This window comes from Haliotis rubra, unplaced genomic scaffold, assembly GCF_003918875.1.
Source record: "Haliotis rubra isolate DU_JTF1 unplaced genomic scaffold, ASM391887v1 Scf1476, whole genome shotgun sequence".
Classification (NCBI taxonomy): Eukaryota; Metazoa; Mollusca; class Gastropoda; order Lepetellida; family Haliotidae; genus Haliotis; species Haliotis rubra.
The window spans coordinates 54256-68010 of NW_025765421.1; the positions used below are offsets into that span (position 1 = coordinate 54256).

The following is a 13755-nucleotide window of genomic DNA, read 5'->3' on the forward strand; positions in this document are numbered from 1 at the left end:
TGGGTTTCACACATTGTACCCATGTTGGGACGCGAACCCCGGTATGGTGAGCGAACGGCTTAACCACCGCCCCGATAAAGATTAATATCAAGAAGAATATAAGATCAGGATGTTATCAGTGGATTGTTTACAGGCCACCATTGTATGCCATGAGTTGTACTGGGTGTGACATTAGTCATCTGGTGTTATTGATGATTTTCACAACTGTTTTGCCTTTTTATGTCCAGTGGTATTAAATTGCTTCCTGCAGTGGGTGTGCCAACTGTTGGAGGTTCTGTGGCTGATGCTGACATGATCGCAGACATTGATCAAGGACATCCCATAATGAAGGTTGCTTGCTGCATAGTGGAAAGGACTGGATCGAAGGCATAATTGCCTGGAAATCTCTGTGCTGTTTATACATGGGGACACTCCCAACATCAACTTCAGTCATACTGTGGTTTCCAATCAAGCAGGAACATTTGCCGAAATAATTAAACAATGTCATTGTTATTTATTCCTTTTTACTTACATATTAGACCCATTATACCTTTTTCACAAATGCACCCTGGTCACGGCAATAACTATGTATCGTGTAGTAATATAGAGCAACCTGCTATATGTACTATATACATTACAGAATACAGAGTGCATGATGTGCTATAGTATGTTTGATCGTAAGTGAACTATTGCATGACGTCGTGTACATTGGAACGTGTATCATGATTAATGCAGTATGCATCGTGCGTAACGAATCTCCATGTGATGTTTACCTAATATTCTTCGCATATATGTACTGTGATAACTAATTGTGAACACGCTCTAATAATCAATTGTAAACATTTCTATTATTGACTTATGTATATTCATTCGTAACTGTCTAATAACCTCGTAGTTTATTCACTCAGGTGTGTTTGTGTGGTCAGTCACTGTGCCTTCATCACTCTGTTTTGGAAAGATTCGGCCACCGTGAAATTGCTGGAATATTGCTTTTAGCGGCGTAAAACTAACTTCACTCACTTCGATTCCTGACATAGGGTCAGTATTTCGTATGGAGCTCATTCAGGTATTGCTCCGCAGCCGTGATACCGCAAAAGTGCTTAAAGCGTACAAAACCATACAAATGCATGCAGTGCACACAGAGAACACAACTATGAGATACATTATAACAAACGAAACCATTTATTTCATATCACAATAAGAGACATTTATGCATTCATAAATGTAAGATTATGATACATATCATAAATATGATGCTCATGCTTGGCAACTAACTGGATTGGGTGGTCAGACTCGCTTACTTACACATGTCATTGTATCCCAATTGCGTTGATTGATGCTCATGCTGTTTATCACTGAAATGTCTGATCCAGACTCGATTATTTACACACCGCTGCCATATAGCTGTTTGCAGCGTAAAAACTAAACTCACTCACTCACTCTTACTTACAAACACATACCCACGTGTGACACACTCACCCAGACAAGAATTATACGCTCCGAAATGCTTCCTGACATGAAAGAAAATATTGTATTCCACCACCTTCACAAAATAGTCATTCCTGAAACATACAGGAATAAAATGACAGCACTTTTGTGAGAGCTAAAGCCACGTATAAACTACTATATACATGTACCTTACAACCTTCATTCACATACCTTGTACGTCCACTCTGTAGTACAGCATTCGCAAGTACCAAATTTCTTTTTGCTATATCATACAGTCTGAAAACGCAAATTAATGAATGACTATACATGAGTAGTATATATTTTATTGGTAGTGCATGCTGTAACTCTACCTGGTAATTATGTACAAAACGCTCATTCCTTATTAATTACTTTGTTTCTAATTACTGACACCAACCATCATCATGAACTACACGGTTCTTCTTAATTTCACTGTATCCTATCATTACCTTAGACCTCTTGTCCTGATCAGTAATTTTGATTCCATCACCTGCACAAATATGGCATACCCCTGAAATTAAAATCATTCTATCATTGTCACATGTTACATACTCTCATTACAAATTAACGCACGCAATATTGAACGATATGAACATATCGGCATTAGTTAGGGGCTGAGCTTAGACAAATTGTACTTTGGAACAGATGTAGAAACATACAATGTAACAACTGTGTTTGATACATTTATTTCGACTCAATGCCCAACAAATAGCAGCGTCCGAAATACTTGCCTGCCCTACTGCCCGGGACGGGTTATTTTCAACACAGATTGACACATTCTCAAATTCACCTGCCCGATGGTCGGGTTAAAATTTAGACATGTATATGAAGATAATCATCATATATCAGTTTTAATTCACTCGTAAAAATAAATTATGAAGGTTTAATTGGATGATAAACCATGTCGCTTGTCAAACCTAAATTATTTGCAGGCAGGTAAGTTTTGGTCAGGGCTGGCAAGTTTTACATCTAACCAGCCCTGTGGTCTGGCTGTAATGTTTGGGAGTTTCATACCCTGCAAATAGGCATTTCTGACAAACAGTTATGAAGTGACAGTACAGTAATACTTACAGCGGTGTTCAGGTGGGACATTGCTCTGCTCTTCTCAAGTTTCTTTCCTTCAAGAAGAGCAGATGCCGCTCATACTCATTCGGTACTTCTGATGTTGTTTCTGTCGGATAATTGTACAACCGGGGAACATCTTCCTCAATTACTTTTTCCACCTGAAGGTTTGAAAAGAAAATCTTGTTGCAAAGGTTATCCAGTGTGCATACATACTAGTACTAGTACAATCCTAAAGAAGAAAAGGTGATTAACATCAGAACTAACATCCAATCATTCCATTCATGTACATCCCAAAATTAGTAACTTATAGTTATGCCAGTATATATAGTTGGTGGTGTTGTACTAGGTAGTCATGGTGGTTGGAAAGTAAAGTTGTTGTGGTGGGTGGTAGGTGGTGTGGTGTGGGGATGTTAGGTGGGTGACCTTGGTGGTTTGTGTGGGAAGGGATAGGAAACGTGTTGGTGGTGTTATGGTAGATAGTTATGGTGGTTGGAAAGTCAAGTTGTTGTGGTGGGTGGTAGTTGGTGTGGTGTTGGGATGTTACCTAATGGGTGAGCTTGGTGGTTTGTGTGGGAAGGGATAGGAGACGGATTGGTGGTGTTGTACTAGGTAGTCATGGTGGTTGGAAAGTCAAGTTGTGGTGGGTGGTAGGTGGTGTGGTGTGTGGATATTACCTAATGGGTGAGCTTGGTGATTTGTGTGGGAAGGGATAGGAGACGTGTTGGTGGTGTTATGGTAGATAGTTTTTGTGGTTGGAAAGTCAAGTTGTTGTGGTGGGTGGTAGTTGGTGTGGTGTTGGGATGTTACCTAATGGGTGAGCTTTGTGGTTTGTGTGGGAAGGGATAGGAGACGGATTGGTGGTGTTGTACTAGGTAGTCATGGTGGTTGGAAAGTCAAGTTGTTGTTGTGGTGGGTGGTAGGTGGTGCAGTGTGTGGATGTTACCTAATGGGTGAGCTTTGTGGTTTGTGTGGGAAGGGATAGGAGACGGTTTGGTGGTGTTGTACTAGGTAGTCATGGTGGTTGGGAAGTCAAGTTGTTGTTGTGGTGGGTGGTAGGTGGTGCAGTGTGTGGATGTTACCTAATGGGTGAGCTTGGTGGTTTGTGTGGGATGGGATAGGAGACGGTTTGGTGGTGTTGTACTAGGTAGTCATGGTGGTTGGAAAGTCAAGTTGTTGTGGTGGGTGGTAGATGGTGTGGTGTGGGGATGTTACCTAATGGGTGAGCTTTGTGGTTTGTGTGGGAAGGGATAGGAGACGGATTGGTGGTGTTGTACTAGGTAGTCATGGTGGTTGGAAAGTCAAGTAGTTGTGGTGGGTGGTAGGTGGGGCAGTGTGTGGATATTACTAGAGGTTAGTTAAAGATCACCTAGATTCTGAACACCTCAGTAGTTAACACAATACTGCTCCTTGGAATCTGAAACTGTGCAAGCACTAGAGGTTAGTTAAAGATCATCTAGATTCTGAACACCTCAGTAGTTAACCCTACTGCTCCCTGGAATCTGAAACTGTGCAAGCACTAGAGGTTAGTTAAAGATCATCTAGATTCTGAACACCTCAGTAGTTAACACAACACTGCTCCCTGGAATCTGAAACTGTGCAAGCACTAGAGGTTAGTTAAAGATCATCTAGATTCTGAACACCTCAGTAGTTAACACAATACTGCTCCCTGGAATCTGAAACTGTGCAAGCACTAGAGGTTAGTTAAAGATCATCTAGATTCTGAACACCTCAGTAGTTAACACTATACTGCTCCCTGGAATCTGAAACTGTGCAAGCACTAGAGGTTAGTTAAAGATCATCTAGATTCTGAACACCTCAGTAGTTAACACAATACTGCTCCCTGGAATCTGAAACTGTGCAAGCACTAGAGGTTAGTTAAAGATCATCTAGATTCTGAACACCTCAGTAGTTAACACAACACTGCTCCCTGGAATCTGAAACTGTGCAAGCACTAGAGGTTAGTTAAAGATCATCTAGATTCTGAACACCTCAGTAGTTAACACAACACTGCCCCCTGGAATCTGAAACTGTGCAAGCACTAGAGGTTAGTTAAAGATCATCTAGATTCTGAACACCTCAGTAGTTAACACTATACTGCTCCCTGGAATCTGAAACTGTGCAAGCCCTAGAGGTTAACACCGTACTGATGCCTAGGGCTCAAAACAGTAAAAATCATAATGTACACCAGTCAAGTTGTTTAGATCCAAATAAGACATAGAAAATTGTATACATTATACACATCTTTACATGGATGCGACAAGGGTAAAAGATAGTGGAGCATATCCCATCATAACCCTAACTGAACTGAACAAAACTTTATACACACTCAGGCCGTTAGCGGTGGCAATAGAGGTACAACATTTACATAATATACATCAATATACAGGTATATGATATTCATCAACAACTTCACACAGCGTTGATAACATATCAAGATACAATATTCAATTGCAAAATATCACAACTGTGAAATGTGCATTGGAGATCAATTTAACACACACTCACAATACATCCCATACATCTGAGTGATAATACAACTCAACACAGCTTATATCTTGTCAGACTGTAAGAAAGCCACAGACAGACAAACCAGCGGTTGATACTGTGAGTAACATCCCACAATATTGGGTATGATGACAATTCATTCATAGAGTTTCTCTCCTGTACACACAGAACCCGCTGTTGTGGTGTACAAACCCATTTAACTCCTACATATCCTTATACAAGTTTCTTCTCCATGTAACCACTTACCGGTTTGACAAGGCCATGTAGACAATTGCTAAGGGTTAGCATTAACTCATCATTCACAACCAAGCCGTCGCAGATATTCTACAAAATACACACAGTTTACATTAACTTCCATTTGATGTACATAACAGCATCCAAGGAGACACAATATGTGCCGACACCCAGTGGTTGGTTATTATCAAAATTCAATATTCTGAGGTAGGTGCTGAGGTTGTTGTTGGAGGCAGAAAATTGTTATGGCCACTGATTCAAGAGATCTCCTCGCAATGAAAGGATGCACCCAACAACCATATTTGTTGACAACACATATTTGTCATGTCATCTCCAGCTAACATATGTTTGTGTGTACTTACTTTTTCAGTATTTAATGGAATAAAATATTGTTTTAAAAAATCACAAGCCTTCAACAGATTATCCAACTGTTGGTCTCTAACTGGACAAAACTGAAGGAACTAAATTACAATAGAAAAACAGACTACCACAGATACAGAAACTCACCTTTGTTCAGAGATAGAACAAACAAGGGGTGCTATATAGTTATTTTGACAAAAAAATTACTGGTAGATATTAAATGTTTTTAACATTTCCTTACTCACTCAATAAATAATAACAAATGCAACTAGGACAACAAAACAGAGGAACAGAATTAGAATCAGACATTAACAGCTTACCACAGACATGATTGAAGGGCTAAGGTCAAGGGTGAAGGCCAGGCGGTATCGAGAGGCCAGGAAGGTCACAATGGTCTGTGGGGTGATACACACACTGCAGGTTTGGCCTGGCCGAAGTGGTGGCTGACCATCTGGTGGCACCACTGACAAGATAGATAACTCTTCTTCTGACTCCCCCTGAATCAACAAAATAAAGGAATTAATGTAATTTTCATCACAAAAATATTTTCAATGATCATAATTATGACTTACTAGGAGGAGAGAGTTGAGATTTTGAACATTCTAAACTCACCACATGTTCCTGGGGTGTGAACGGGATGACAGAGTTGAGATGCTGAAAGTACCATGATGCTCGGATATTTCTGGAAATCCGGCATCCACGCCTCATTAACACATACACATCACGAGCATCCAAAACCTGGAATTGATAAGAAGATGACAATGGATTTGAATGTAAATGCTGTAATTATCAATATGAACTTCCAGCAAATTGAAGGTTTGATATTCAACCCATTGTCAATATGATAATGCCATTTTTTTAATTGATGGGTATTAAACTGGACATAAAGTTATTGAGTTGTTAAGCTCATTTTCATGTAAGTTCAACTTCTGTCTGATATTGATAGCAAAGTTGGCTCAGAACAGAATATTATGGTTATTATCACACAGCATAAAATGTTGTTTTCAATGTTTAAAATGCCTTGTCTGGGCACAAATGCAACAATAAAGTATCAGTTGTATTCAAAATCAAATACAGAAAACAATAATTCTATATAAATAATTGCATCTTCTAAAGTGTAAGGTTACTGAAACTTGAATTTATCAAAAACAACTTTACAACATATTAGCGGCAGGTCAGCACTGTAAGACTCCCCCCCCCCTCCCCCTTAATTCTAACGATGAGAAACAAGAGTCATCAGAAGATGACATATCCCCGGCCCCCACATCTTTGAAAGATCAAATCATCTGACAGTTACTTAAAGTCGTTTCCATGGAATTGATGAAAAAAATAAGATCTGCCTCACATATCTGCCAAATTTTACTGACAGATATTAAGAAGTTTTAAAGTTGTGCTCCGGTAACGAAACCTACCCTGCCCTTTTGCGACTAAGTCTGAATCGTTTCCATAGAAACCGAGAAAAATAAAAATGACAAAAATCTGCAAATAGCAAAAGGCACCACTTTGGGATCTGCCTCACATATCTGCCAAGTTTTGCTGAAAGATATTAAGCAGCTTTCGCGTTGTGCTCCGGAAACAAAACCCACCCCTTCCTTTTGAGACTAAGTCTGAATCATTTCCATGGAAACCAAGAAAATAGTAAATCACAAAAATCTGCAAATAGCAAAAGGCACCACTTTGGGATCTGCCTCACATATCTGCCAAGTTTTGCTGAAAGATTTTGAGAAGTTTTCGAGTTGTGCTCCGGAAACGAAGCCCACCCCTCACTTTTGGGACTAAGTCCGAATCGTTTCCATGGAAATCGGGAAAAATAGAAATGCCAAAAATCTGCAAATAGCAAAAGGCACCACTTAAGGTTCTGTTTGATATATGTACCAAGTTTTGTTGAAAAATATTGAACGGTTTTTGAGTTATGCTCCGAAAACGAAGCCCACCCCGACTTTAACTCATTAAGGCCGAGAGCCGCGTATATGGGGCAAATTAATCAGCTCCTCACAGCGAGTGACGTGTTTATGGGGCAGGTAATTGGCAGTTTCTCACAGCGAGAGCCACATATATACGTCAACAGAAAGCACCTCTTATTCAGCGAGAGATGCACATGTGTGTTGTACTTTTAAAAATCGCACTGTACCTATTATTTCAACCAATTTAGTACTACTGCGCAAATATTAGCTTTTCTTACGAGAGATGCTACCTTAGTGTCAATCAGAAGAAGGATTTAAATTGTTTTGATAGCAATTGCTAATCCTTATCATAAGCTTGTACAGCGTTTGGCTAATGAACACATGTCGGCGAGAAAGGGGATTATGATGTTTTTATAAAGCTAAGTGTCTGGTACTCCTTATTGGGAATGGATACTAAAATACTCCGTATGCACATTAATTGAATTAGATGTAATGGTTTAGAGGTCACTGAAGATTATATTAACTTCCTAGTAATAGGAAACAATATACGAAATTTCAAGGACATACAAAGAATTCAAACACAATAGAATAGTTTGAATTTACTTTTTAGGTATTATTACGTTGTTATGTTTCATATACTGAAACATAATGTATAAACACAAATAATTATACATCCAAGCTCGAATAGAGTAGACATAATTTAACTTACTAATTTAAAGCTTACTGAATTGTAACTAGTTATTTTCCATAATCTAAAGTTGACAATGTTACCTAATCGAATATAAAGTGATAAGTCGCGCCTTTGCATCGAATATATATACATGTCAATGTTATTACAATGAAATCTTTTACTACGTTTGATATAAAACACAGTAAGTTGGTAATTCAAAACATTCTCACCAGGGGGCAGAAGTAATATTATAAGTTATTACATGTAAACAATACAAAGGTATTTCAAGCATTTTTGTTCAAGCTGTTGAAAGTTTCATGTTGATTTGAATTGTCAGTTTTCTATGCAATTTACATGAGCATTGTGTAAAACATTTGTATTTGATCTCTGTAATTATCAAATCCAGTGTAATTATCACGTGTATCAATGAACTCAGTCTCTATTGACCCATCGTCAATAAAAGCTGGATAGTATATCAGTTACAGTACTGATACACATGCGTGTAATCATTCAATCAGATTACAGTAATGAGATAATTGAACACCTCTTACGGCCTTGAAACAACAGCTACCGGTAAAATGCATATATAGTTACATCCTTGTTGAAAGGTCTGTCCCGTGACAAGCGTAAAATAAACAGATGCGCTGTTATATCATTGGACAACTTGCTTTATGGAGTCACGCCCCTCTCTGTAATGTTTATGCATGCATGCACATCTGTAATCTTATGAACCTCGTTTGCATTCAGCATAAATATAGGCACCTTCATAAATATTGGGGGTTGGGGGTGGGGTGGATTTGTCAACTGCAAGTTTATACACTATAATAATTCAGTATAGTGTCATTTCGTGAATTCTGTAATACATGTACTTTAGTTTGTACATTCGTATCAAGGTGAAGATTATATTTACATGTACAGCAAATCATTATGTTTTATGTACTAGTTGTGTGCGTAAAGTGTATATGAAAATAAATCAATCTCTACTCACTGGTTGGATTTCACGCGCTTTTTTTTACTTATAGAAAAACACTAAAATGAGGACAAATAAACTCGCCAAAGTGACTATCTACTCCTATTTGTCTTATGTGTATATTTCATACATCGTTACCAGTGTGTGTGTTAACAATACACAAACTGTTACATGATAGCTTGAGTTGATAATGCCGAAACCCAGCATATCGACTGGTCAGCGATATAGCCAATAATCAATCTCTATCCAAGCTGTTGAGTGACCAAACGTGCTCTTCAGAAATTTCGCCCACGCCCCATCACCTGTCTTTTCCTCTGTGACAGGTATCTCATGATGCGAGTGGTCACAGATAACATATGACCAGCCACTATATTGAACAGTTGAGATACCGAACGTTCTATTCGGGAAATTTGATGACGCCCTATCACGTGACTCTTTGTTTTATGTCTATGCAAGGAATATGTACTATACATTCTTTTATATGTATGTTTGTATGGTCACCTATGTTTTCTGCATTAAATCTAGATGAAACAAAGTGCCAGGCTATGAATGTGCTCTATGTTAGTCACAGACTAGCGTAATAGTACTTTCATTAAAATAATTCGTATGCACTCAGCAAAAACGCTATTTTCGTCAAAGATTATAAAGTATGTAAGTAAATCCTCTTTACAATATGTCATTGTCATAGATGTTTTGTAAAATTAAACCTTACACAATGATATGAGAGAGAGAATTTGTTTATGTGTGTCTCATCTCTTACATACAAAGAATACATGTGTATGTTGATAAAATATAAATGTACAAGCCGCCAAAGGTCTATAAGAGAAACTTGCAATCAAATTACATAAAACTTTGCATTACACGATGTGTATTCACACCTGCTCTCTTTCAACATATATCTTTACGACACAATTAAACAATCAGGACTTCTATGTACGACTAGACAGTTTCCTGGCATCCCTGAAACCTGCCATGGAAATCAGGTGTGATTTTCACTAATTAGTCTCGGCACAGCGAGTGGGCAATCAGCGAGGGGTTCCAGGTGTTGAGTAGTGAGGTGGCTCTCGGGCTTAACCCCCTTAATGCCGAGGTTTTTTTCAGGCGAACATTTTCATACTTTTTGGAAAGTGAACGTTGAGCGAGAATTGCGCTCACGAGGTCCTGGATCTACGTACGGCTATAAAATTACACAGAAATGTAGATTATTAAATTTCCAATCCGTTGGTATAATTATAAGTGCAACTACATCGGCGGTTTGAGAAATTCGACCTTGCTAAATGTTGTCCAAATTGTTGTTATCCGTTAAAAAACAGTAAATTTCTCCGCTTTTTATCGCGCACCAATAAAAGCACTGTGCTATTATTTTCTTATTTTGGCATCTTTTCGGAAAGTGTTAGCGAAGAAAGTACGTACTATATGTTAGAATATGGATGTAAGATTTGTCCAAATTAAGACATGACATGGTTTATATATTTTTAATTTTTTTTCGTATAAATATAGTTAGAGTTTGATATCCTGTCATCACAATATTTTTAAATCGAATATGAATTGATTATATTATCGAAAACAATGATAGTGGATCATAAAACGTTTCTGACAAACGCGCACCTGGCCAATAAATTTACACCATTGTTTTCTCTATAAAACGACACAAAAATGTGCAAAGAACAAGACAATTCCTTTAAATGTGTGTGCATATACATTTCATAACATATATAAATCATGTTCATTAAATATTATCAGTTTTACTTATAAGGTTGAATTAAAACGCCGTTCATTAACCTGTTCATGTGAAACTGCAATATTAGTTCAAATGCATTGAATATTGTTCATCATAGGAACTAAAGTAGTTGCAGTTATGGCTACGTTTGATCTTCTAACACTTGTGTAAAGGTTTAGAATATGGTGTACTGCACTACATGTGTCAATTTCTTATGTAAATATTATTCAAACAATCAAAAACTTTCAAAGAATAAAACACCGTAAACCCTATATGCACGTATGATATGATATTGAACAAGGCTAAATGTAGATACTGAAGTCAGTTTCATGAAAAAGTGTCTGAACTATCTGCAAAATATACACCATAATACTGACAGTGTAATCGGAAGGATTGGGCGATTGTGTTAACTCTTGTTCAACCGACCTTCACCTCAAAGAAATTGCCTAATATGTACAACAATGTTGACGTATGACATCACTACCGATGACCTATTTCTTACAAAATGGCGGCTTTGCTGACAAGGATACACAGGATTTTTCGAGGACCCTTCCATTGATTCAGGGATCATTTGTACATAAATATGAGATGTAAGTAATCAGAATGATTCTGACTATCTGTGTATTGTTATATGTTTTTATCGTTTTTAATGTAAGTAAGAGAAGAAGCCAAAAATGCTGATGCTTACAGTTGTCGTTCTGCGTGATTTTGCATCAGTCATGGCATCACGCTGCACGGAAACTTTGACAATTTCTTATGAATTATCAAATCATTGCATTGTATCTATTTATAATTTCCTATTTCTTGCTACGATACTCTTTCCATGCACATTCCAAAGGTATTGAGCCATTGCAAGCAATGAATAGACGGATGAATGTTGAAAAATTTCAGAAAATGCTACATAGTGTAAAATAGGTTTTTGCCTTTGTTTACATTTCGAAGCAGCGTAGTCTTTCGAGAACAGCGTTCGTTTTCACACCCAATATGTTTCGTCTTATTTTATCTAGACAGTTGGCATTGGTGACAAAGACCAGTTGCAATTTGAACGGTTCTTATAAGTTATGTTCCGGAAACGAAGCCCACCCCTCACTTTTGGGACTAAATCCGAATCGTTTCCATGGAATCCAGGAAAAATAAATATGCCAAAAATCTGCAAATAGCAAAAGGCACAACTTTAGCATCTGTTTGATATATCTACCCATTTTTGTTGAAAAATATCGAACGGTCTTTGAGTTATGCTCGGGAAACAAAATGATTACGGACGGACGAGGCGACAACTATATCCCTCCGCATTACATGCCGGGGGGATAAGAAGGGAAAGAGTTCCTCATGTACTCCCCTGCCTATTTTATAAGGTACTTTTCATTACTTATATATCTTTGTATAGATATGTATTCAGGTAATATGATTTGATTTAAGGGTTATACTGACAGTAGTCTTTCTCTACTGTCTGAATTGTTACCCTTACCCCTTAATGACTCGCTTCCCCAGTCACTTCTACGCGCGACGGTTTGCGCAGTTTTTAAGAAAGTAAACATGTTTCAACACAATAACAAACGGGTGTGCGTTGGTGTGCCTCGAAAGCTGCATATATATTTTGAATCTGCGATGAAAGAGCTTTCAGAAAATACTAAATGTAAGTTTCTGAAAAATATGCACATTGGTGAAATTCGCTGTTTAATATCATCAAATTTTGCTTAAATTTTTGTCAAAATTTGACTATCTAATGTTTTCTTTCTACGTTTTCATTCATGTCAATCAATAACTTTAACACCTATCAATGTCTGTAGCAAATTTTGTTTCATTATCTTCATAATTAACACTTTAGACGCGTTTTTGTGTGACATGCAGAAGTTCCCTGTCTGTGATCAGGCAGTCACGCGAATGAGTGACCCCCCTCTCAGGTAGTCCCTTGTACGCGTAACGGGGGACCGTCTCGCATACACGTTACTTCCTCTACTGGTTACGTTTTTATTTTCACCTTACCGTTTTTATCAGATGAGGAATATTTATTTCAGGTGATATGATTTGACCAGAATGAAATATAAGGGGGATACTGGCGGAAATCTTACTGGATTGTTTTCACATTATGAACTCTAGACCTTGCAAGAGACAAAAGTACTGAACATACTTTCAGTAGGCTGAGTAGCTACTGACTGTTCATCGATATTATATCACGTCAGTGAAATGAACTGCAATATACAGTCACGAGTACAAAAACATTACTGAACAGTAAATGACATGCACTTAAAACAGTTCTATCAAACCACATTTGCGACAACAAATCGGAACGGTTAACAAAACAATGTGATCGAATACTGGACAACTCTCTCTAGAAATAAGACTTGACAGACAGACGTACTAAATGAAAACTTTCTTACAGTATTTCCATCTCCTTCACTTTGATGGTCCATTATATATGTATCACCAAAATGTCATTATGATTAACCAGCAAAACAATGGAAGATGTAGTGTTACTGTTAGGTCAAACATCACCGTATATACATTTCACCTACGGCCTTGCCCTTCGTTGAGATCACGCAGCGTCTCGTGTATTCCTGATAGGGGAATTCCCCATCTGTAGTTTCCCAGTCTCTCCAATGACAGGTAAGACGTTATTTTGTATTTTGGCCAAATGCACGTCGATATGATATATTTGGGGTTTTTTTTGTTTATCCTTACATTGTATCACATGCGACAGGTTACTGGAATTATATCAAACAAGAATGATTAAGAAAACGGAATCTTTCAAACATATATATAGTTGTTTGAGCAAGGAACATGATTATACATGTATCACTTTCACTTTGTAAATTAAAGTTTTGTCTTTACTTTAGAAATAACACATAACAATCAATTTTGGATAACAAAAAATAGTTTA

General features: G+C 37.7%; 1 protein-coding gene across 1 annotated transcript; it reads right to left on the minus strand.

Annotated features, from left to right (window-relative positions):
- Positions 1–5229: 5229 nt before the first annotated feature.
- Positions 5230–13380, minus strand: LOC124269801 (KICSTOR complex protein SZT2-like). The gene is made up of 4 exons (XM_046704837.1): positions 13256–13380; positions 6223–6348; positions 5931–6107; positions 5230–5340 (listed from the first exon to the last, which is right to left on the minus strand). The coding sequence occupies exons 1-4, from the start codon at positions 13286–13288 to the stop codon at positions 5230–5232; spliced, it is 447 nt and encodes a 148-aa protein (XP_046560793.1). The 5' UTR covers positions 13289–13380.
- Positions 13381–13755: the final 375 nt, after the last annotated feature.

Coding starts and splice junctions, on each gene's coding strand:
- LOC124269801 (XM_046704837.1), bottom strand. CDS start 13,288: ATGGACCATCAAAGTGAAGGAGATGGAAATACT. Junction 6,349..13,255: donor GTGAAGGAGATGGAAATACT/GTAAGAAAGTTT, acceptor TATCAATTCCAG/GTTTTGGATGCTCGTGATGT. Junction 5,341..5,930: donor GCCCTTCAATCATGTCTGTG/GTAAGCTGTTAA, acceptor TGTATTTTGTAG/AATATCTGCGACGGCTTGGT.